This window comes from Myxine glutinosa, chromosome 3 (genome assembly GCF_964187855.1).
Source record: "Myxine glutinosa chromosome 3, kmMyxGlut1.1, whole genome shotgun sequence".
NCBI lineage: Eukaryota > Metazoa > Chordata > Myxini > Myxiniformes > Myxinidae > Myxine > Myxine glutinosa.
This window is the reverse complement of record NC_136263.1, coordinates 137,581,667-137,604,212: the sequence shown is the minus strand read 5'-3', so window position 1 is coordinate 137,604,212 and position 22,546 is coordinate 137,581,667. Positions and strand designations below refer to the sequence as shown.

Here is a 22,546-nt window from a genome sequence, read left to right as displayed (position 1 = left end):
TTTCTGGTCTTCATCAATGATCTCTCTGACTCTCTTGAAAATCCTCTCTATCTCTTTGCTGACGACTCTACTCTCTGTCGCTCCATTCCTCATCCCTCAGATCGGCAGTCTGCAGCCTCCTCACTCTCTGCAGACCTGGACAAAATCACAGACTGGGCAAACAAATGGAACATGTCTTTCAATCCTGATAAATCTCACACTCTTACGATGTCTCTCCGAAAGAACCGACTGGACAACCCTCCCATCCACTTTCTGAATAAGCCTCTCCAAGAAGTTCTGTCACTCAAGCTTTTGGGTCTCACTATCTGCCATGATCTTTCCTGGGAAAACCACATTTCAAATCTGGCCTCCAAAGCCAGTCGCCGACTGGGCATCCTCCGTCGTGCGAAGTCCTTCCTTGGCACACCTGTGCTCCTCACCACATACAAGGCTTTCATCCGCAGCTCAATGGAATACTGCTCTCCCCTCTGGGCTGGTGCTCCTGCCTCACACCTAGCCTCGTCTTCACGCTGTTGAAACCAAAGCATTCAGAATCATTGGAATCTCCCGCGATGAAGCTAACTCCAAGGGCCTCTCACTCACTCACCGCAGGCAGGTTGGTGGTCTTTCCGTCTTCTACCGACTCCTCTCTGGCCTTGCCCCCCAGCTCTCTCTGGGCTCTGTCCCGCAAATATTCCAACAGGTCGCACAAGATCTGCCTGCAACCCTCTTATGGTTAAACTGCCAAAATTCAAGACTCTCTGCTCACCTTCACTCCTTCATTCCTCTTTTCTCCCGCCTCTGGAACAAACTCCCCCACTCTCTTCAATCCCACTCCACCCTCCAGGTCTTTAAAACAGCTGTTCACCACCATCTTTTATCTTCCCCCATCCAAAACCTTGATCTTTTCTACCCCCACTAATTTCACCCCAATTCCACTTTTTTGAAATACCAACTTCTGTCCTGGAGGTCCTTGGTGTCCTTGTGTTTTATACTTCTCCCACACCCCCCGCCCCTCCTTCCCACGCATCCTCCCCCCAAGCCCTCTCCCTCCCACACATCTCGCTGCTCTCAAATGTTGTGTTTGTGTGCTTCCCCTTCTCTCCCCATCTTGTCTTCCGCTGCCTCTTATTATATATTTTGTTTGTCTGGTTGATTTGTTTGTGAAGTAAATGTAAGCTCTTTCACGAGCCTCGATTCAGTATACAAAAAAAAAAAAAAAAAATGCAAATTTTGCATGTGGAAAAAGTAAGTACACCCCTACATTTATCACTACTTCAAATATCTAAAATTAGAATCAGGTGCACCAGCTCAGGTGCAAATGATTAGAACATCGTTAGAGAGGATCTTGGAGGAACCTGTCTTATTTAAACCTCAGACATTTCGTTTGGTTTGCTCTTTGTTGTTGAAGTGTGTGGCATCACCATGCCTAGATCAAAAGAGCTCTCTGAGACCTTCAGAAAGAAGTTATAGATGCCTACGAGTCTGGGAAGGGATTTAAAAAGATCTCCAAACAATTTGAAATCAATCATTCGACTGTCCGGAAGATCATCTACAAGTGGAGAGGATTCCAAACAACTGCCAAATTGTTCTGGCCAGGCCGCCCCAGCAAGTTCAGCCCGAGAGCAGACAGCAAGATGCTGAAAGAAGTCTCTAAGAACCCCAGAATGTCATCACGGGACCTACAGGTAGCCCTTGCCACTGTTGATGTCAAAGAGCATGAGTCTACCATTAGAAAGAGGCTGCACAAATTTGATCTACATGGGAGGTGTGCCAGGAGGAAACCTTTGCTGTCCAGAAAGAACATCAGGGCAAGACTAAAGTTTGCCAATGAACACCGAGGCAAAGACCAGCACTTCTGGAACAATTTGCTCTGGACAGATGAGTCAAAGGTCGAGCTATTTGGCCACAGTACCAGAAGACATTTTTTAGTGAAAACCAAAGACAGCATTTGACCACAAGAACCTGATACCAACTGTAAAGCTTGGTGGTGGAAATCTTATGGTTTGGGGCAGCTTTGCTGCATCAGGGCCTGGGCAGCTCACCATCATGGAATCCACTATGAATTCTTCATTGTACCAGAGGGTGCTTGAGGATAATGTGAGGACATATGTCGGAAAGTTGAAGCTCAACCGAAGGTGGACCTTGCAACATGACAATGACCCTAAACATACCAGTAAATCCACCAAGGAATGGCTGAAAAGAAAGAAATGGAGGGTTCTGGAATGGCCAAGTCAAAGACCGGATCTGAATCCCATCGAGATGTTGTGGGGGGATTTGAAACGAGCTGTGCATGCAAGAAACCCCTCAAACATCGCACAGCTGAAAGAATTCTGCATGGAGGAGTGGGCAAAAATTTCTCCCAGCCGATGTCAGAGACTGGTAGACAGTTATCAGAAATGTCTACTTGAGGTTGTTTCTGCCAAAGGGGGCAATACCACCTATTAGAGCCAAGGGTGTACTTACTTTTTCCACATGCAAAATTTGCATTTATGTTTATTTAAATTATGCAATGGATTACAAAATGTAAATGTTTCATGATATTTGTTGTATTATATCACCTTTATCTATCAATATTGTTGAAATGAAGATCAAATAGCTGTATGTTGAAATATGTTGAAAAAGTCAAAACTTTACATGGGGTGTACTTACTTTTTCATGTGACTGTGTATATATATATATACAGTATGTATATATGTGTATATATTATATATGTGTACATATGTGTATATATTATATATGTGTATATATGTGTATATATTATATATGTGTACATATGTGTATATATAATATATGTGTATAAATAATATGTGTATATATGTGTATATGTTATATTTGTGTACATATGTGTAATGTGTATATATAATGCGTATATATGTGTATAAATAATATATGTGTATATGTGTGTATATATAATATATATGTGTATATATAATATATATGTGTCTTTATGTGTATATATAATATATATGTGTGTATATATATATTATGTAGACCAACTTCCGGTTCCTCGGGCGAGTGAGGCGTGCTTCGAGCTCTCCACGGCATCGAAGTTTGAGTGTTTTCCCATTCTTGTCTTTGTCAAATTTCCACTGGTTATTTTGCTGTGTACGTGTTATTGTGTGTTTCTAGTTGGTGTTGGTTTGTGGTTCGTGCAAACTTGTGTGTAGTTAATCGTTTTCTGGGTCGTACCTCGTGCGCGGCCTGGTGTCTTGGGGCTTCCCTCCCCCCGTCGGTGTTTTGTCGGTTTGGGTTATTTCCTTTGCTGTATTGCCTGTTTCTTTTATTTTGTTTTCTCCCCCTCGGCCCTCACCTCACCTCCCGAGACAAAGAATTCTATATTGATTCTTTCTCTTCTCCTGGACACGTGCTTGTTCGCTCTCCTCCTTGTCTCGGCTTGTGCCCCGCCCCCTGTATCTCGTTTTTCTTCCGCCGCTGCCCCTTCTTTCTCAAATCCACGTTCTCGCTTGGAGACTTTTCCCGGATTGTTTTTCATGGTTTTCATGGTTCTGTTTGGATATTGTTGGAATATGTTTAAACCGCAGCCGTGATGCTGACGCCGCCCCCCCCCCCCCCCCCCCCCCCAGAATTTCCATGTTTTAAACGTTTCCCAGTGTGTACCCTGGTCAGAATAGGTACACCGTATCCTTGCGTGTCGTAAGAGACGACTAAGAGGGTTGGCGTCAGGAAGGGCATCCGGCCATAAAAACATTGCCTCAAAAAGAGAACCATGACAATTACAAGTACATATGGGCAGGGTGCAGCCCGAAGTGGAGATCGGTTTCTGAGGTTTGGGACATGGAATGTAGGGACAATGACAGGGAGATCAGGAGAAGTGGTGGAAGTATTGGTCAGAAGAAGAGTGGACATATGTTGTGTGCAGGAGACGAGATGGAAGGGAAGTGGTGTGAGAATGGTGAAGGGTAGGCAGGGACAGAAATACAAGTTTGTGTGGCAAGGGTGCCCGGAGGGCGTGAATGGTGTTGGTGTCCTGTTTTCTGAGGAGTTTGTAGACAGTGTGGTGAGTGTCACTAGAGTGAGTGATAGGTTGATGATGGTGAAAATGATGATTGGAAAGCTCTTGGTGAACGTCATCTCGGGATATGCTCCGCAGGTTGGTCGAAGCGATGAAGAGAAGGACAAGTTCTGGTGTGCGATAGAGAAGCTGATGGAAAACGTGAAAGATGAGGAAGTTGTTGTGGTGGGAGGAGACCTGAATGGACATGTGGGAAGGAGTATGGATGGTTTTGAGGGAGTTCATGGGGGTTACGGATATGGTGTGAGAAATGGAGAAGGTGAAAGGATTTTGGAGTTTGCTGATGGAGCTGATTTGTTGATTTGTAATACTCAGTTCCAGAAAGAGGATAATAAGCTTGTTACATACTCGTCAGGTGGGTCGACGACAACCGTTGACTACCTGATGGTGCGTAGGGGGCACCTCCGGGACACAAAGGTGATCCCGGGGGAGGAGGCTGTTTCACAGCACCACTTGGTTGTCTGCGACATAAGGGTGAAAGGTGCGAGGAGAGCTCGGCGGGTGAAGTACCAACCGAGAATGAAGGTGTGGAGGTTGAAAGAGGTGACAGTAAGGGAGGCATTAAAAGAGAGGCTGAGTAGGGTAGAGGATGATGTGGTTGAGCTTGAAAGTGGTTGGATGTCAATGAAAGCTAGTCTGTTGGGAGCCGTTGGTGAGGTATGTGGATGGCCAAAAGGACCACCGAGGCACTCGGAAACATGGTGGTGGGATGTTGAAGTTGGAAAGAGGATTGACGTGAAGAGGAAGAAGTTCAAGGAGTGGCAGAAGGCGAAGGGTACGGGAGCAGAAACAGCAGACCATGAAAGTTATAAGGCAGCCAGGAAGGCTGCAAAGAAAGAGGTAGCAAAGGCGCAGGAGGCATGTAGGAAAATGTTCGGAGAACGCTTGGATTCGGAAAAGGGTCAGAAAGCAGTATTCAGGATTGCAAAGCACATAGCGAAAGAGAGGTGTGATGTGATGGGGGTGAGTTGCTTGAAGGATGAAGTGGGACAAATCGTTGTCGACCCAGATGGAATTAAAGGAAGATGGAAAAGATATATGGAAATGCTGTTGAATACAGAGAATGAATGGGATGGCAACATAGAGAGTAACCCAGTTTTAGGAACGGCAGAGAAGATAACTGAGAAGGAAGTTGAGGAAGCGATAAAAGCAATGAAGAGTGGAAAAGCGGGAGGGCCGACGGGAGTTGTGGGAGATATGTTGAAGGCAGCAGGAAGTTGGGGAGTGAAGAGAATGACAGAGATCTTTAATCTGGTGGTGAAAGAAGGCCGCATTCTAGTGGATTGGGAACTGAGTACCCTCGTCCCTCTATACAAGGGGAAAGGTGACCCTCTGGAATGTAGCTCGTACCGAGCGATAAAGTTATTGGAGCATGGAATGAAGGTATTGGAAAGGGTGTTGGAGAGGAGGATAAGGAAGAAAGTGGAGATCGACGAAATGCAGTTTGGATTTATGTCAGGAAGAGGAACGACAGATGCACTTTTCATTGTGAGGCAGTTGCAGGAGAAGTACATGGATAAGAGGAAGAAGTTGTTTTTGGGGGTTTGTTGATCTGGAGAAAGCATTCGATAGGGTTCCACGGAAAGTATTGACATGGGCATTGAGGAAGTTAGGAGTGGAGGAATGGTTGATCAGAGTAGTGATGGCAATGTACAAAAGAGCGCGCACAGCTGTAAGGACAAAGGACGGGAACAGTGGTGAGTTTGAGGTGAAGGTGGGAGTGCATCAGGGGTCGGTACTAAGTCCACTACTATTTGTAGCTGTGATGGAGGTGCTGGCTCAGAACGTAAAGGAGGGTTTACCGTGGGAGTTGTTGTATGCAGATGATCTGGTGTTGATTGCGGAAAGTATGGATGGACTGAAGGAAAAGATGAACAAGTGGAAGGAATGTATGGAGACAAAAGGTCTGAAGGTGAATATCGGAAAGACGAAGGTGATGGCAAGTGGTAAAGCATGTGGTGAGGTGGAAAGAACTGGGAAGTGGCCGTGTGCTGTGTGCAGGAAGGGCGTCGGAGTGAACTCCATTCAATGTACAATGTGCGCTGAGTGGGTTCATCAAAAATGTAGTGGTCTGAGAGGGTCATTTACCAGTGTGGCAGCTACATTCAAATGTAAGGTGTGCACAGAGGGAGCTGCAGATGGAGGAAATGTTGAGTTGGATCTTGGAGACGGTGTGAAGCTGGAAGGTGTGAAAACATTTTGCTACCTCGGAGACATGCTGAATGGAGAAGGTGGATCAGACTCGGCAACGGTTGCTCGAGTGAGATGTGCATGGAAGAAGTTTCGGGAACTGAGTGGCGTGCTGATGAGGAGGAGAGTGTCGCTGAAGCTGAAGGGAAAGGTGTATGCTGCATGTGTGAGAAGTGTTATGATTTATGGGAGCGAGACATGGGTAATGAACGTTGAGCAGCAACGAAGGCTGGAAGGGTGGAAATGCGAATGGTTCGATGGATGTGCGGAGTATCGTTGAGAGAGAGGAAGACAAATGATGAATTGCGAAAGATGATGGGAATATTGCCTGTGATTGATGCTGTGAAGAGGAACAGGTTGAGATGGTTTGGTCATGTGTTGAGGAAGGATGAAAGTGACTGGTTGAGAAGAGTGATGGAAGTTAATGTAGAAGGAAGTAGAGGACGGGGAAGACCGAGAAAGACTTGGCTAAAGATGGTGGAAGAAGAAATGCGGGCAAGGGGGTTAACAAGGAGAGATGCAGAAAATAGGGCAAAATGGAGAAGATTGTCATGGGGACCGCAAGGCTAACCCCCGCTCTAGCAGGGAAAATGGCCTTAAAATGCATGTTGTATATATAATATGTATGTGTGTATACAGGCACACACACACACATATTCTGATTCAGATTCCTGGCAAGGCTTATACTTGGTGGTTTGCCATTGCCTTCCCAGCAGCAGTTTCGGCAGGAATTTGTAATTTGTTCAGGGTGCCAGCAATAGCTCGCCCAGTCATCGCGAAGGACACCTTGGGGTCTTTAACGTCCACCAACTAATGCGGACAGATGGGATGTCCATTTGCCGTCCATCCGAGGGGACGGCACACACATTGATACATCACCCTATCCGTGAAACACTCGGATGAGAGTCTCAGGTGTTTTTTTGTATCTATTTAATATTTTTATCCTTTTTTGCTGTATCTGTTTGCACTTCAAAATATATATTTATTTTTGACTTTGCTCACCTGTTAATCAGGTCCAAACTGTTCCATGCCTGAGTCATCTTTTGCATTCCTCACACCCTGCATCTTGCCTCCCGTTGCTTTTCTTGCACTGTTCCGCATTGTTGATTTCCTGCTTTTCGCACACTATGCCACCAAGAATGAGTGGTGTGTTCTGCGATGAACATGGACTTATCTTAAGTTATCAACTATAATTTTGATGAGATAGAAGATTTGAATGCTTTGGCTGTCGAGATTTTGGAATCTGAATGACACCCTCGGCCTTTGCAGCGGAGAGTCCCTGGAGAAGTCTGTTTCAGTGAAGCCACTTGGCCTTCAAGATATGTGAATGATACAATGAAAACTTTTCCTTTTCACCATCCTTGTTTTGTTTTTGGGCAGTGGGGAAGGGGTTGGGAATCACTGGAAAGGTGCATACTTGTTTAGGCAAAGGATTCAAAATGTTGCTTGGTTTGGAAGTTCTGTGTCATTCAATTTGCCTTTTTGTACTCCAGAATGGTTTTGAAAAACTGAAAACTTCATGTTGAAATGGTGGTACTGGTAAAAATGCAAGTAGGAATTTCTGATTAAATTTGTGCAGTTTGAGACAAACATGATCTCTGCGGTTTAATCACGTTGCCCTCTTTGCTGTAAGTAGTAATAACGTTGGTAGAGTGGTGTCCTGGGCATGCTAACCACTTGGGTGTCCGATCCAAGCACCGTAAATGGTACATAACATTCTGTAGAATTTGGAAGTGCCAACTTTTGAAGCAACAGATGGTTGTGTAAACTAATGCTTTTCAAACAGCCCCATTAGTTCCATGGGACCATCTTCATATTGCATTCAAAAAAATAGAACGGCACTCGGTAGAGAGCATACCTTCGCCAGGCCACTGATCGGCCCAATCTGGTTTCGGACTTGAACCAAAATCTAATCAACTTGTTCTTGTCACCAAACCAACTCATCCACCAAGTTTTGTCATAACTCATTCGCAACTTTTTGAGATGTCATGCTGTATATCGTTTTTATTCCAATCTCTCAATTGTGAAGAATCACGTAAAAATTCTCGGATCGAGCTCCGGATACTGATCTCCACCAAAATGTAGGCATTTCATCCTTATCACATACCTAACCTCTCCAAATTTCATCCACAACTTTTTGAGATATCCTGTTCACAGAATCAGGCCAACAGAAAGACAAAGAGAGAGGGGTGAAAACAAGACTTTCAACCACGAAGATACCAATTTACATTTTTGATCAATTTCCTCAACTCGACCTCTGTGTACATATGTGTATGACCAGTCTCTTCAGGCACACCTTGCGCATGATCGGGCTAAATTGAGAAACAACACCAGCCACAAATGTGACTATCTGCAATCTGTAGTTGAAAGCATACATGGAGGTCATACATGAAACATCCTTAATGCCGGTAATGTGGCAAAACCGACTGAGCTCTGCCGGTGGAATTGCCACTTCCATTTGCGAAGGGCACTGTCTGCAATGTTGTAGCTGTGTTGTGGCCAGCATTGAAAGCGAATATATAGTGTATTTTCCACCCACAACATGACCTTGGTCTCACGGGGAATTTTTATCTCATTCAGTCTGTGCACACGGCCTATCACAGTTACCTTGGAGATCGCAACATTGATTGATTGAAGGAAGATGAGGCGGTTCCAGGTTGTGCAGATGTTCACTATAAATCATACGGAAGGTACAAGAGCTGTTCAAAAAGTTCCATAAAACAGACTGAGTCATCCACGATGCCAAATTGTTTAAAAGTACCACTATATAAGAATATATCAATCGAATCAATTTTTTGTATGTTCCACTTCTTGCTGTAAGTGCGTGACATCATCTGTTCGATACTGAATTGATATGACCAGATTGTTTTGGCTTCATGCTATATTGAACTCTCTGAACTTCCTCCAGTTTGGAGGTGTCTTTCTAATGGATCGAAGTACATTGTATTACAATATTGATCAACCATGGCAGTTTGTATGAGTGAATCCCTGTTTAGTATGCAAGCATTGTGCTAAAAATGTCAGTTGTCTGTCTCTCCGCAGGCCGAGTGGTGTACGTGTTGGACATCGTTGACAGGGTAATCTATAAAGCCTGCCCGTTTGCCGCAGCTGGCATCATGGTTGGATCCATATACTGGACAGCAGTGACTTACGGAGCAGTCACAGTCATGCAGGTAATCTTTAGTTCCTTTTTTCTACGCATGCTCTGACATATTGCACATTGTGGAACTGTTTTATTACTGTAATTAGTTTTTGCATCGCTGTAATTTCCTGACCCTAACCTCTCGCAACCTTACTCCGACCGGTGTTTTTCGTCTTCTACCAACGGACCCAAATCAACCCCTTTGTTTTCCATTATCTCCGACCCTTTGGCTTCCCCGATGTATATCTTCCTCATGTCCTCCGAAACCCCCCTCCGCACCCCCACCCCCTGTGACATTGGTAGACAGGCCTCCCGGGCCAAACGACATTAACTTGTAATGTGAATGGATCTTCTGATGTTTTTGCCAAGATTTGCCATCATCCATCATCCATCTATAACATCTTCGAACCCATTTCGGCATTCTCGGGTGCTCCAGTCGTGTCGTCGACTTGCGCAACCAAAATGTCCAAGAGTTGTTTTGATCATGAATGCTCTCGAGACATCGTAGAACGTTGAAGGCCGTGAATACCATTCTTTTTGAGAATTGTTTTATTCAGTACAGTGCAAATTGTTTTCAATACATTTTCCCAATCCATACCATCAATGACCTTCAGCAATACCCATCACGTGCTGCTATAAAATATCCCTTCTTCAGGACTCCAATTTCCCCGCCTGTGAGATCAAGGCCAAAGCTTTCCTTGTGAGACAACATTACAGTAACGTAGTTGTTGTTGTATCCACCACCCATGACCTTCGAATGATGAGAACGTTTGCATCGTTTTTATGGAGCGTCTCTGATCATCGCCTGAAGTCTGTTCTGACCTGCATAAGCAGATAGATGTAAATGCTGTTGTCAAGTTGTTGTAGTTTTAAAGCTCAATGCGATAAACTCTTTTAAAAAACATTGTTCACCCAAAATAGTCCGTGTCCTGTTTATACTTGTTTTCTTATACCGAGCAGATAGTCTTCCGATGATCCTTGTTTTTGTGGCCATAATAGCTTTTGTGCATCCAACGTAGAATACACAGAGAGCACACTTGGAGTGGTGTTTCAAACATGCTCGGTATGTCTGCAGCTCCAGTGTATTTACTTTAACAGCAGGTTTTCAATGCGTGCACGTGAAGTTTGCTTCCTTGTGCTTTCAGTTGTGCGCACCCTCATGTTTTAAGCCAAAAGCATTAGACATGGGTGGATAAGAATTTTTGACATTTTACAAAAGCACATTCAGCAAGGTCATCACACGTTCTCAAATAACAATATACAGGGCATTTCATAATAGCGTACGCTTTCATGGAATGCCCTTAACTTTGTGTCGATCGTACATGACGCATATACCATGTTGTCTGAGCTTGTGTAATATATCATGCAATATATTACTTGATTTCCAAGACTCTGCACATGTTATTACACCCAAAAGTCATGGGACACATCACCCATTTCCAATCATGAGAATTTTCCGCACGTGTGTTTGATTGCATAATTTCGTACATATCAGCAGCACGCAATGTAAATAGTCATGGAAGATCTCGTTGCTCGTTTTCAGAGCATCACACCCCAAGGCAACAGCAACTGGAATGGAGCAGCAACAAGGAATGGCAGTTGTCTGTCAGAGTGCGAGCACCACCATCCGGATGATATCAACAGTACCAGCCATGCCCTGATCGACCAACAGGACGTCATTAACCGTAAAATTACAGACATCACTCTCCCTGACCGTCAAAACATTGAAAATCATCTTTAAAGGAAATAGAACTCTGTGGCTGATTATTTGATGAGCAAAATTGATTCAATCATCGTCTATGATTGAGATGTCACTGCAATGTCAGTGAACAGTTTGGTCGAGCCTTGTACACCATGGAATACCATGGAAAAGCAGCCACGTAATGCTTTTCATCAACGTGGTCATTGCTTGCTGTCGAAAGGCTGATGTAAACAAGAGAATCCTCAGGCCTTGAAATGTGAAGCTACTTTCGGTACACATTGTTCAGTCTCTTTGCAGGTTCTTTGGGATCCATAGGAATGGCATTTACGGACCCGACAACAAAATAACTACAGGTTCTCAAAAGTGGGTCACTAACATAAGGGTCCAGCATATGATTAATAATGCATGGGGAGGTGTGTGACACACACACACACACACACACACACACACACGCACGCACATACATGCACACACACACACACACACACACACACACACACACACAAACACACACATACATGCATATATACACATACACACACAAACACACATGCACACACACACACACACAAACACACACATACATGCATATATACACATACACACACACACACAAACACACACACACATGCACACACACACACGCGCACACACACACACACACACACACACCCATAGGTCATGGTGACATGTTAGGGTCTTGAGTTTGAGCCACCTTCGCGCCATTTAATTAACACCTGGTGGGTGGACTCAGCCTGTTATCCTTCCAAGGTCAGCGAAATGCATACCAGCTTACTGGAAACGGGGCACTGCATCAGCGGCACAGCTGCGCTCCCATCAGTGATGCAACCAGCAGCCACAGGCCGCATATGAAATAATAATAATCTCTCTAAAAAAGAGGAATTAAGGTAAATGAGAGGGTGGGATATGAGGGGAGCAGGTGTGAGGTTATATTGCATGAGAGAGAACCTGTGTGATGGGCGGGATGTTCTTCCTTGTCATGTTAATGTGACAATTGAAAACGGTGTGCATCAAGACTTTGAGACTCAATTCCGCATCTGGTAGAAAAAACGGTTGAGTTAAAAAAACAAGAGTAATGCAACTGTCGCCAATATGCCTCCGCATAGTCCCGCAATGGGTAGATGCCCTCGTTCACTCTTCTAAAAATAAACAAGTTTGATTTAAATCTTTTCAGCTGTTTTCAATTATCACATTTTCACTAGCCATGACAGGTTTCACATCGATCGGTAAAGCGGATTCAGAGAAGGGATCTTTTTAAATATTGGCTTTCAAGCTAATATGGCTGCCTCACCACATGACATTTGACCTTTAAAAATGTACACTCTGCATATGTATATGTCGTGGATCACATTTGTGAAGTTTCGTGTTGATCGGATAAGGTTCGTTTTTTATTCAAGATGGCTGCCAAACCACGTGACCTTCGACATCATCGTTTTCAAACGATATGCAGCAATGGTGTTAGATGATATTAGTAAAATTTAGCATCGATAGGGTAAGCGGTTTAAAAGATATAATTATTTAATATTTTCCTTCAATCCAATATGGCTGCCACACCATGTGACCAATGATGTTTTCTTGATAATCTTTTAATCGCCATGCCTAGTCAATGACACATGTAAAGTTTTGAGTCAATCAATTTGGTGGGTGGTGGGGGGGAGGGGGGGGGGGTTATAAGCGTTTATAGCTGGAGTACCCAGCTTTGCTCAACATAAAAAGAAACATTAACATATTTGAAATGAGGGCGAATATAATAGAAAAGCAATTACATCCAAATTACATCCTCCCCCATCCAAAACCTTGATCTTTTCTACCCCCGCTTTCTACCCCCGCTAATTTCTACCTCTAACCAAAACATCCAAATTACATCCTCCCCCATCCAAAACCTTGATCTTTTCTACCCCCGCTAATTTCGGTCCCCTTGTGTTTTATACCTCTCCCCCCTCCCCCTCCCCTTCCCACGCCTCCTCCCCCCAAGCCCTCTCCCTCCCACACTTCTCCCTGCTCTCAAATGTTGTGGTTGTGTGCTTCCCCTTCTCTCCCCATCTTGTCTTCCGCTCCCTCTTTTTGTATATTTTGTTTGTCTGGTTGATTTGTTTGTGAAATAAATGTTAGCTCTTTTACGAGCCTCGATTCAGTATACAAAAAAAAACAAAAAAAAAAAAAAACTGATGCACCTCTGAAAGTTTGCCGATCTGTTCAGCCATCTCTGAGAAAAATTGCAACACACAGACAGACCAACAGCTCTTATATCGTATATTTTTTGTGCCATAACTTCATAAATGGCAGGTTTTTAAAAATGATTTTTAATACGATCTTTCAACTTCTTTAATCATGTGTTTTTTCTCCGATGTCCTCAACTTCATAGGCAATATGTTGTTACCCAGTGCAGCACTTATCTAAGTCTACAGCAGCCAATTTGGATGTGTTATTGTTTTGCGTGGTGCTTTTGGTTATATGAGGAGATTGCCCTCATGCCGTGTACACTGTGTCCCATGCAGCGAACATGTTGACCAGGTAAATTAGAGAATAGCTACTACATCCTGTGAGGTTAAATGCTTTGAGGGCTTTTATCTGTTGTCATAACTTGAGAGCCACAGTTCGCACTGGCTAATTTTTTTCTGTTTGATGGTCTCCTCATTGTTCACCCAAGCTCACAGTATTCCGAATTTATACAACTTATTGAGCTCATGTGTAGGGTTCACTCTTCCCCTACCATCCATCCTTTATGCACCAGTTCGAATAGACATGATTACAAGTGTCGACTAGAAAGCATCTGAAAATACAATTACCATCGGCATCCGCTTTCTATTCAGACCTCTTCTTCTTTCGATGCTAAACATGATGAAAACAGCTAAAAACAACACCAAAAGTCGAACAGCGGCAGAGCCGGGCTTGTAAAATATTATAAACTACAAACACACATGATTAGCTTTTTAAACAGTCGCTAATGCTGTTTATAACATTAAACAAAGAAATTTGGAGGAATCCCAACATCCGTGAGGTAAGGTTTACTTACAGAACTGAGCGAAGATCTACTGTGATATATATACCCCACAAGGGTTGGGGGTGTGCTCATTTACCAAGCAGCTAGCTAGCGCTTGCCAAGCCAGCCGTTCCTTAAGGGTTTTGAATGTAGTGCTTGCTCGAATGCTTAAACTACTTGGTCATCTCTCCACAAGAAACTTGGTAAATAAACACACCCAATGTTCTTGAGACCCGACAAGGTTTACTTGGTAAATTGGACATTTTATTGGTAAATTGGAATTGGTAAATTGGACCTAAACAAGACATTTACTTGGTAAATAAAACAAGGGATCATCTGTAATCTATATACCCCAAAGAGGAATGACCCTTACTGCAGCTCCCTTAGTGAGCGGGTTTTTTTTTTTTTGTATACTGAATCGAGGCTCGTAAAAGAGCTGACATTTACTTCACAAACAAATCAACCAGACAAACAAAATATATAAAAAGAGGGAGCGGAAGACAAGAGAAGGGGAAGCACACAAACACTTGAGAGCACACAACATTTAAGAGCAGGGAGATGTGTGGGAGGGAGAGGACTTGGGGGGAGGAGGCGTGGGAAGGGGGGGGGGTGGGAGAAGTATAAAACACAAGGACACCAAGGATTTCCAGGACAGAAGTTGGTATTTCAAAAAAGTGGAATTGGGGTGAAATTAGCGGGGAGAGAAAAGATCAAGGTTTTGGATGGGGGAAGATAAGAGATGGTGGTGAACAGCTGTTTTAAAGACCTGGAGGGTGGAGTGGGATTGAAGAGAGTGAGGGAGTTTGTTCCAGAGGTGGGAGAAAAGAGGATTGAAGGAGTGAAGGTGAGCAGAGAGTCTTGATTTTGGCAGTTTAACCATAAGAGGGTTGCAGGCAGATCTTGTACGACCTGTAGGAATATTTGTGGGACAGAGCCCAGAGAGAGCTGGGGGGGCAAGGCCAGAGAGGAGTCGGTAGAAGACGGAAAGACCACCAACCTGCCTGCGGTGAGTGAGTGAGAGGCCCTTGGAGTTAGCTTCATCGCGGGAGATTCCAATGATTCTGAATGCTTTGGTTTCAACAGCGTGAAGACGAGCTAGGTGTGAGGCAGGAGCACCAGCCCAGAGGGGAGAGAAGTATTCCATTGAGCTGCGGATGAAAGCCTTGTATGTGGTGAGGAGCTCAGGTGTGCCAAGGAAGGACTTCGCACGACGGAGGATGCCCAGTCGGCGACTGGCTTTGGAGGCCAGATTTGAAATGTGGTTTTCCCAGGAAAGATCATGGCAGATAGTGAGACCCAAAAGCTTGAGTGACAGAACTTCTTGGAGAGGATTATTCAGAAAGCGGATTGGAGGGTTGTCCAGTCGGTCTTTTCGGAGAGACATCGTAAGAGTGTGAGATTTGTCAGGATTGAAAGACATGTTCCACTTGTTTGCCCAGTCTGTGATTTTGTCCAGGTCTGCAGAGAGTGAGGAGACTGCAGACTGCCGATCTGAGGGATGAAGAATGGAGCGACAGAGAGTAGAGTCATCAGCAAAGAGATAGAGAGGATTTTCAAGAGAGTCAGAGAGATCATTGATGAAGACCAGAAAAAGCACAGGTCCCAGAACACTGCCTTGGGGAACTCCAGCCTGAACAGGAAGAGGAGATGAGAGAAACCCATTCAGGGCCACACGTTGACTACGACTAGAGAGGAAGTCCGCCAGCCATGCGTGGAGATTTCCATGGATACCAACAGAGGAGAGTTTGGTGAGCAGAGCGGGGTGCCAGACCGTGTCGAAGGCACGTGATATGTCAAGGGAGACAGCTCTAATTTCCTGTTTGGCATTGAGGACCTCCATCCATTGTTGAGAAAGCAGAAGCAGCATGTCCAGACTAGAGTGACCAGGTCTGAAACCAAATTGATGATCAGAGATCAAGCCATTGGAGAAGAGGAAAGATTTCATATCTGAAGCAATGATGGATTCCATGACTTTGCTGATAATTGGGAGAAGGCTGATTGGTCTGTAGTTGCTGGGATCTGTTTTTGCATCTTTTTTGTGTAAAGCGGTGATGTTGGCAGATTTCCAAGCAGATGGCAGATGACCTTGAGCAAAAGAGAGGGTGAAGAGAACAGAGAGAGGGAGTGAAAGAGCGGAAGAACAAGATTTTAGGACCCTTGGGCTGATGCCGTCAGGTCCAGTTGCAGAATCAGATTCGAGGGTTGACAGAAACTTTTCCACCTTGTCAGGAGGAAAGGACACAGAGTCCAGGAGCAGCTGGGAACGACTGGGTACGGTGGGTACAGAGAGGGATGGGTTTGGGACACAAGATTTAGAGGCAAACACAGAGTTGAAGCATTCAGCTTTTTCACGTGCGGAGTCAGCCGTGTGGCCGTTTGAGGTGAGGGAGGGGATGCAGGGGGAACAAACACCAGAAACAGATTTGACCAGACGCCACCAGGATTTGGAAGAGGGAGACAGATAAGAGAATTCTGTCCTGAGAACGGAGAGATATTGTTTCCTGGCTCTCCTGAGGGTGGACACACACTTGTTTCGGGCTTTGTGAAAGGAAATGAGATTTCCTTCCGTTGGATTTGCTTTCCAGGAGACGAAAGCAAGTTGTTTCTGGGCAATAGCCTCACCACAAGATTCCGTGTACCATGGACGGGAGGAAGGGTATGACAACTGAAGACGAGATGGGATAAATCTGTGCATGAGAGAGAGCAATTTACTTTGGAAGAATTCCCAGGATGAGTTGATGTCAGAGGCGGTAGAGATGGGAGACCAGTCCAGATGATTGATGGCTGCTTGAAGACCCTGCCAGTTGGCCTGAGTGAAATGCCAGACTCGTCGACGCTGAGGAGGCTCTCTGAGAATGGTCAGAGAGATGTCCACTTTAACAAGCACATGATCAGATGAGCCGATTGGAGCAGAAGAAGAGCAGCAGACATTTTCAGGGAAGTTAGTCATACCCAAGTCCAGAAGAGAAGATGCTCCGTTGACTGAGATCCCGGTCGGGAAATTGACAGATTGTGTCAGTCCCAGCGAGTCACAGAAGTCCTTTGCTGAAGAGCCATGGCTGGTGAGAGAGGTACCCACACCCAGCCAACTGACATGGTGACAATTGAAATCACCACATATGAGGAAGAGAGAGTTGGGATGGGTAGATAGAAGTTGGTCCATGTTATCAGACAGCGAGATGTAGATGGAGTCATCACTGTTTGGTGGCCGGTACAACACACATATGAATAAAAGGTGGGAGCAAAGGGGAAGCCGTAGCCAAAGGTATTCCTGGGGGTGAGGTGGAGAGAGGGCAGTGCAGGGCGAGTGAGGAAGAGAGTTTTTTATAAAGATAGCAACCCCCCCTCCAGGACGAGGCTCAGGTCTATCATACCGGAGGAGGGAGTAATCTGGGAGAGATACCAAGGAATCAGAAACATCATGACGGAGGAAAGTTTCTGTTAAGCAGATCACGTCTGGTTTGTCAGAAGCAACCTGTATGGAGAGATCAGTCAAGTTTGAGCGAAGGCCCCAGATGTTTGAGGTCCATACTGTTAAAGAAGAGGAAGGGGGAGCATCGGATACAGAACGGGGGGGGGGGGGGCGGGGAGCAGTAGGGTAAGATCTGGAAGAGGAGGAAGAGGTAGGGAGAGCTGTTGAAGGTGTGTCAGAGATTTCAGAATAGCTTGGAGAAAGGGAAGAATGGGGCGGACAAAAGGTTTGATGGTGATTGGGTGAGGCGCAGTGAGGTGTTATTTGAGGAGGGGGAAGAGCGAGGCAGAAGGTTGAGGGAGATGAAGGTGAAAGTTGGAAGGGGGAAGAAGCGGGGAGGACGCTTTGAGGAGGAGGAGTGAGAGGGGAGTCTAGGAGGGGAGGAGTGAGGGAGGGTCTCGGAGGGGAGGGGTGTGGGGGGAGTTTAGGAGGGGAGGGGCAAGGGGGAGGTCTGAAAGGGATGGGTGATGGGGAAGATTTGGAGGGGAGGGGCAAGGGGGAAGATTTGAAAGAGATGGGTGATGGGGAAGATTTGGAGGGGAGGGGCAAGGGGGAATATTTGAAAGAGATGGGTGATGGGGAAGATTTGGAGTGGAGGGGCAAGGGGGTGGATTTGGAGGGGAGGGGTGATGGGCAAGTTTTGAAGGGGAGGGGTGATGGGGAAGTTTTTGAGGGAAGGGGTGATGGGGAAGATTTGGAGGGTAGGGGTGATGGGGAAGATTTGGAGGGGAGGGGCAAGGGGGTAGATTTGGAGGGGAGGGGTGATGGGCAAGTTTTGAAGGGGAGGGGTGATGGGGAAGTTTTTGAGGGAATGGGTGATGGGGAAGTTTTGGAGGGTAGGGGTGATGGGGAAGATTTGGAGGGGAGGGGTGAGATTGGATTTTGAAAAATGTACGATTAATGGGAAACGAACATTTCTTGCAAATGAGTTTCTTGCGACCTTCGAGTCAAAAATACGTTTGAGGACGCTGAAGGATGGGTGGAGTTCTGGAGAGTTTAGGGAATGTAGAAAAGAGGAACTGTAACTGAAAGAGATGGAAATTTTTTTTGGAATGAATAGATTTGGTGAGCGAGTCGAAAGCATCCTTTTATAGAAGAAGAAGAAAAAGGTGTTATAGTATATGACAGAATACAGTTCTTCAGGGGACAGTTGAAACATTTTTTAACGACGTGAACACGTGATCACGAACAACGTGGTCGAAGAACCAACGAACAAATAAGAACGAACAACGGATAAGAACAGAGAAAGGAATTTTTTTTTTTTTTTTTTTTTTTGAGATGAAAACAGAGACAGAGACCGACCGTGAAACGTGAAAAATAGAGACCGAAAATAATTGCGAGTGCAATTGAGCGCAATCGAAGAACCACTGAGACAGAAACAAAGCCTCAAGCCAAGGTCAGACACGGTAGCCTACTAGTACTACACTGGGCCTCAGAATACGTGACACGAACTAACCGACGATTCTGTACACAGGTATGAAAAACCAACACCAAGAATACTATTAAAGACACACCAAAAGTTACACACACCGAAAGAAAGATACAGTTTCGACAAAAACACAATTGTGAAAAGTTACTTAACTTCGAAAGCGTGCGCGCATTGACAGCTTTGAAGAGACGTGACGTGACGTGACGAGAAGAGACGTGAAGAGACTTTGAAGAGATTTTGAAGAGATTTAAAACGTTAGACAAATGGTCGATGTTCGGGGAAGTTATGGGGAGAAGAGAAAATCTAAGAAATAAGCAATACAGCGAAGGAAAGAACTTAAATTCACAAAACGCCAATGGGGGGAGTGAAGCCGAGAGAAACCAGGCCGCGCACGCGGTGGGAAAAGAAAACGATTAAATTATACAAAAGTTTGCAAGAATTGCAAATCAACACCAACTGGAAAACACACTGCATGCAACACATGCACGATAAAAAGCGAGTAGAAATTGACGTAGACACGAATTGAAAAAATACTTTAACTTTTGCTGCCGTCCAGAGGTCGAAGACGCTTCCTTGCTCCAGGGACCAGAAACGGAAGTCCGATGAGAGTGTTGTAATGACATCAGACGTAATCACATCATCCTGTCATGTGACCAGATCCTCAGCTCTGATTGGTATACGTTTGAGGGGACATACGTACATACATACATACGGACAGACAAACACTGTTCTAGATGGCTTTGCCCTATGGGCTACGCTGTAAAAATTGATGATTTTATGTGACCTTGACCTTTGATCTTTTGATCTAAAAAACATTTGGTTTCCAGCTTTTGAGTGGTGAACTGAATCAGTGACCCAATATGCAAATTCTTAAATGTTCAGGTCATTTGGATGAAAATTGATTATTTTATGTTCTGTTGACCTTTGATCTTTTGACCAAATTATTACTTTGTCTTCTCAGTATTCTCATAATAAAGCCTTGTTGAAAATTTGATAATAAAAGCTCAAATGGTAAAAAAAAAAAAAAAGGTTATGGCCTGGTCAGACACAGACAGACACACAGAAGTGATAGCAAAACCCCGCCTCCCGCTGTTCGGAGGACCGGTTAGTAACTACAATGTTGTGCCATTCTTCCTCTATCCACCCTATTCAGTTTGTCCTCCTTTTGCCACCTCCCCTCTGCATGTAAGTCAGTAAGCAACACTCTCATCCACAATAAGGGTGCAAAACAGACCCTTCCAACTATAAAGCATTGAATTTGCTTCCAATTACAAGCAAAGTAATGGAAACCATCATTGTTTCCGATGTCATCTTTCCTGTTTTCAAACCACCCTTGCTTGCCAAGCTGTCTGCCTGTGGCGTAGAATGTTGCCATGAGCTCCTGGATTTCTGACTTCCTCCAACCACGCAGTCCATGTATTATCATCATTGGAACCTTCTCCTACCCTCTCCCAGTGGAGTCTAGAGTTCTCCGAGGCAGTGTTTTGGGCCCAATATTGTTGCTCATCTCTACTCATGACCTCGCCGATGTTTTGGAAAACCCTCTCTTCATTTTTGCAGATGACTCCACATTGTGTCAAACAGTACTCCATCCTTCTGCTAGGCAGACAGCAACTCCATCTCTCTGCTGATCTTAAAATGATTAGACTCAAGTCTGTTATATGGAATGTGTCCTTCAATCCTGGAAAATCTCAATTTCAACCAATCTGTTTGGAATGATTGTCAAACAAACTCACCTCTCTATTTCCTTGGTCATACACTGGAAGAGTTTCAGTCTCTTCAACTTTGAGACCTCATCATCAGCCTTGACCTTTCCTTGGTCAGACCACATGGCAAAGCTGGCTTCCAAAGGCATTTGCAGATTAGGCATCCTCTGTCAATCCAAGTCTTTCCTTGGAAAATAAGAGCTACTCACAGTCTACAATGCCTTTGTAGTTCAATGGAGTACAGCTCTTTGCTATGGGCTGGTGCTCCGGCATCACATCTGCTTCTCTTGGACATTGTGGAATATAAAGTTCTCAAAACTATTGGAATCTCCCATTATGAGGTCAAAGCACAAGATCTCTTTGTCCTTTTGTTTTCTACTGTATACTCTCCAATATTGCCCGTCCCCCACTCTCTCGGTCCTCCGACTCTCCCCAGCAACTAGTGGATGATTTCAGTAAACCTCTCCTGGTTAAACTTCCAAAATCTAGGTTGACTACACACCTCAACTCATTATTCCTCACTTATTCATTCTATCGAACTGCCTTCCAGAGACTGTTCTGTGTCGCTCTTCCTTACAGGGATTCAAACAGGTAGTGTACCTCCGCAACCTCTTGTCATCCCCCATCTTGCCCCATGCTATTTATCACCCCCTTTAATCCATCTCAACTCAACCCTCTTACTTGCTGATTTCAGTGTGTTTTTCTTTCTGTCTTTATCCTTCTCTCTCCCTCCCTCTCTCACTCACCGTCCTTCTATCTATATCTCCTGTCTTCTCTGTCACTCATTCTTTTCTTTGCCTTTGGTATAAATGGGCTTGTGGCCCATGAAAGTGCAAGTGTTGTGAATTATGAGGGGAGTTAGTAAGGGACCTGAATGAGAGCGAGGATGGTAAGGATATATATTGATGCTTAACATCAAATTCTCTGGATGTGGGAGTATTCGTCTTTGTTCTTATGCTGTTGTTCCCAATTGTGATCTACAACCACTGCACTTACCTCACAATCCTTTGAAAGCATTCCTGCAATTATGCCAAGAATGAGGCAGCTGATCCCAAAGGAGTATCGTGAAGAACCTATCAGATGCTGATGTTGATGATCAACTAAATTGCTGCCCCACGTAGACAATGAACTTCATTAGTTACGGAGTACAGGTGTGCTTGCGGAGTACCGTTGTACAGTAAAATTGCTATTGGCATTAATAACACTAGGGCATGCCCGTACTATATATATATCTAAAATTATATCCCCCCCCCTCTATTTACATGAAATGGTTTGGTCCAAAGCGAACGGCTTGCGAGTACGGTGACAATCCCCCCCCCCCTCTATTTACATGAAATGGTTTGGTCCAAAGCGAACGGCTTGCGAGTACGGTGACAATCCCCCCCCTCTATTTACATGAAATGGTTTGGTCCAAAGCGAACGGCTTGCGGAGTTTGGTAAAGAAATCGCCATAGCGTGCACAAACGCGCAGGAAAGCGAAAGAATCGCAAATTAGTTTTAATTAGTTTTAAAACATAGTTTAACGCCAACATAGTTTGCCAACGTGAAATAAATGAATACGCTCTCAAATGTGCCGTCCGAGGCAGAGTCTGTTCGCCACGTTCGGCACACGTGATAGCTCGCTGCTCTCTGATTGGTTGAATCGTTTTTTGGACATAGCTCGGTAACTACTTGTCCGATTAATTTCAAACCTTGAAAAGGCACATCCTCGGGTCCCCAGCAATATACCTGGCAAGTTTCAAGTATATCGGACCCGTGGTTGTCGAGAAACAGCGGTCACAGACAAACAAACAAACACACACACAGACACACAGACACACACACACACACACACACACACACACACACACACACACACACACACACACACACAGAGATTACTGGAA

At 44.7% G+C, this 22,546-nt stretch overlaps 1 protein-coding gene across 3 annotated transcripts in view; it reads left to right on the top strand.

Annotated features, from left to right (window-relative positions):
- Positions 1 to 22,546, top strand: part of MARCHF5 (membrane associated ring-CH-type finger 5) — a 366,957-nt gene that overhangs the window by 239,987 nt on the left and 104,424 nt on the right. For all 3 annotated transcript variants that reach the window (XM_068110060.2, XM_068110058.2, XM_068110059.2), the window contains exon 3: positions 9,248 to 9,378. In XM_068110060.2, the coding sequence (XP_067966161.1) occupies positions 9,248 to 9,378 (131 nt within the window). The remainder of the gene's footprint in view (positions 1 to 9,247; positions 9,379 to 22,546) is intronic.